The sequence below is a fragment of the Eimeria maxima genome, genomic scaffold, assembly GCF_000499605.1.
Source record: "Eimeria maxima Weybridge genomic scaffold, Emw_scaff2268, whole genome shotgun sequence".
Lineage (NCBI taxonomy): Eukaryota > Apicomplexa > Conoidasida > Eucoccidiorida > Eimeriidae > Eimeria > Eimeria maxima.
In genome coordinates this window covers 2115-4178 of record NW_013565136.1, presented here as the reverse complement: position 1 = coordinate 4178, position 2064 = coordinate 2115, and the positions used below count along the sequence as shown (strand labels likewise).

The 2064-nt window shown below is 54.5% G+C and overlaps 1 protein-coding gene across 1 annotated transcript; it reads right to left on the bottom strand.

Annotated features, from left to right (window-relative positions):
* Nucleotides 1–74: 74 nt before the first annotated feature.
* EMWEY_00057900 (hypothetical protein) lies at nucleotides 75–1207 on the bottom strand (the record flags this gene model as incomplete). The annotated part of the gene is made up of 3 exons (XM_013480733.1): nucleotides 75–146; nucleotides 614–675; nucleotides 784–1207. The coding sequence occupies 3 exons, from the start codon at nucleotides 1205–1207 to the stop codon at nucleotides 75–77; spliced, it is 558 nt and encodes a 185-aa protein (XP_013336187.1).
* Between the last annotated feature and the right edge of the window lie 857 nt (nucleotides 1208–2064).

Here is a 2064-nt window from a genome sequence, read left to right as displayed (position 1 = left end):
AGCACTTCTAGCCAATGTCCCCCTCCGACAAACGCGTCATGCCCATCCCACTGCTCTCCCTTCTCCCCCTCGCACTATTCCAACTCACTGTCTGCTCCTGCACGGTCGTCAACACATGCCCAGTCCCCAACAATGTTTCCACTTTCCTGTACCACCTGATACCCTCTAAACGTCCAAGCAACACACCTTGCCATTGAGCTGTGCCCAAGGGCGCCTCATGAACATCCAACCGAAATCCTTCTCACGCAACCACAACTCACCGCCTGCTCCTGCACGTTCGCTTGGCTTCCCCAGCACCAAATACTGTTCGCACATTCGTCCATACACTGTGATGCCCTCTGTGTTCAAGCAACACTTCTTGCCATGGTGCCCTGCTGGTAACGCGCCATTGTCATCCCACTGGCTTCGGCTTCGCCCGCGACCGATTCGCCCAACTAACGGTCTGCTCCTAGTCGTTTGAAAAACCATCACCACCCTTCCACTGTTCGCACGTTCGTCTACAGTTGCAGACACCCTCAAAGACAAAAGCAACACTGTCTCCCACTGGGTCGCGACAAAAAAAAACGCTTCATGAACATCTCATTGCTTTCCCCCTCGCGGAAGCCCAACTCACTGTCTGCTCCTGCACGTTCGCCTGTTCGCTCCACTGCCAAACACTGTTCGAATGTTTGTCCACTCTCTCTGACGCAGCCAATGCTAAGACAACACGCCGTGCTATGGCGTTATGGTGAGCAACGCGCCATGCCCATCTCGCTGCTTCCTGAATCGCACAAGCCCACTCACAGTCTGCTCCTGCAGGGGCGCCAGCACTCTCCACTACCAAACACTGCTCGCAGAGTCGTCCACACCCGCCGACGCCCTCAATGTTACAGCAATACTCCTTGCCAAGGTGCCACGCTGAAACACGCGTCATGCCCATCCCACTGTTTAGCTTCTCGCGCATGCCCAGCTCACGGTCTGTTCCTGCACGTTCGCCAGTTCTCTCCAGTACCAAACGCCCTTTGCAAATTCTTCCACACCCTCCAAGGCACTCAATGCGGAAACAACACTCCTTGCCAGGACACCACACCGAAAAACGCGTGATGCCGATCCCACCGCTTTCCCGCTTGGCGGCCCCGAACTCACAGTCTTCTCCTGCACGTTCTCCAGCTCCCCCCGGTGCCAAACCCTCATTGCACGTTCGTCCACATGGGCCAGCGCGCTCCATGCTAAAGCAGAGCTCCTTGCCAAGGCTTCCCCGAGCGGCTACTGCACCAAATGTTTCAACGACGACGGCTTTCCTCGCGCGCAAGCAAGCAACTCACGGTCTTTACCTGCGCGTTCGCCAGCTCTGTCCACTGCCGAACACTGTTCGCACATTCGTCCACTCCAGCCAACGCCCTCAGCACCCGTGCTAAAGCAACACTCCTGGCCAGGGTTCCTCCGAGCGGGAACTCGAGCACAGCGCTTAGGCGCAACCGATAAAGTAGTAGAAACGCGTAATGCAAAACCCAATGGTTCCCGCCTCACGCGCACCCAATTCACCGTCTCCGTCTGCAAGTTCGCCAGCTCTTTCCAGTATCAAACAACACAGGTGAGCAGCAGCATGCGCGTCTTAGCACCCGAAAAGCGAATACACTTCCAGCCGACTGCCTCCCATTTCTTCCCTGATCCTAACGATACAAATACATCCCCACCCTTCCTCCTCTCCCACATTCGTCAGCAGCCACCGACGCTATCAATCCTAATGCACTGTTCCTGGAAAACCTCCCTCCGAATTATTTTAACACGTATTTCCAACCTTACTTCCTGAAAAACCGGCAAAGTGGCCCTGTGTCAACTGCATGCGACCCACCTCGTCTAACATTCAAACACAATTAAATTCAATGCACAACAAGCAGTCAAGCATAACATTGTGGGCGCTCCATGTGCAGTCTATGCATAGTCTCCAATAAGGAACGTGTAATGTCAGGACACTCCCCTCTACTACCATCCAATAGCTTGCACTAGACACTATATTCTCGCAGGTCTATTCCATTCACCATCCTTTGGATACATCGACTGGATCCATCTCTGCCCGGTCTG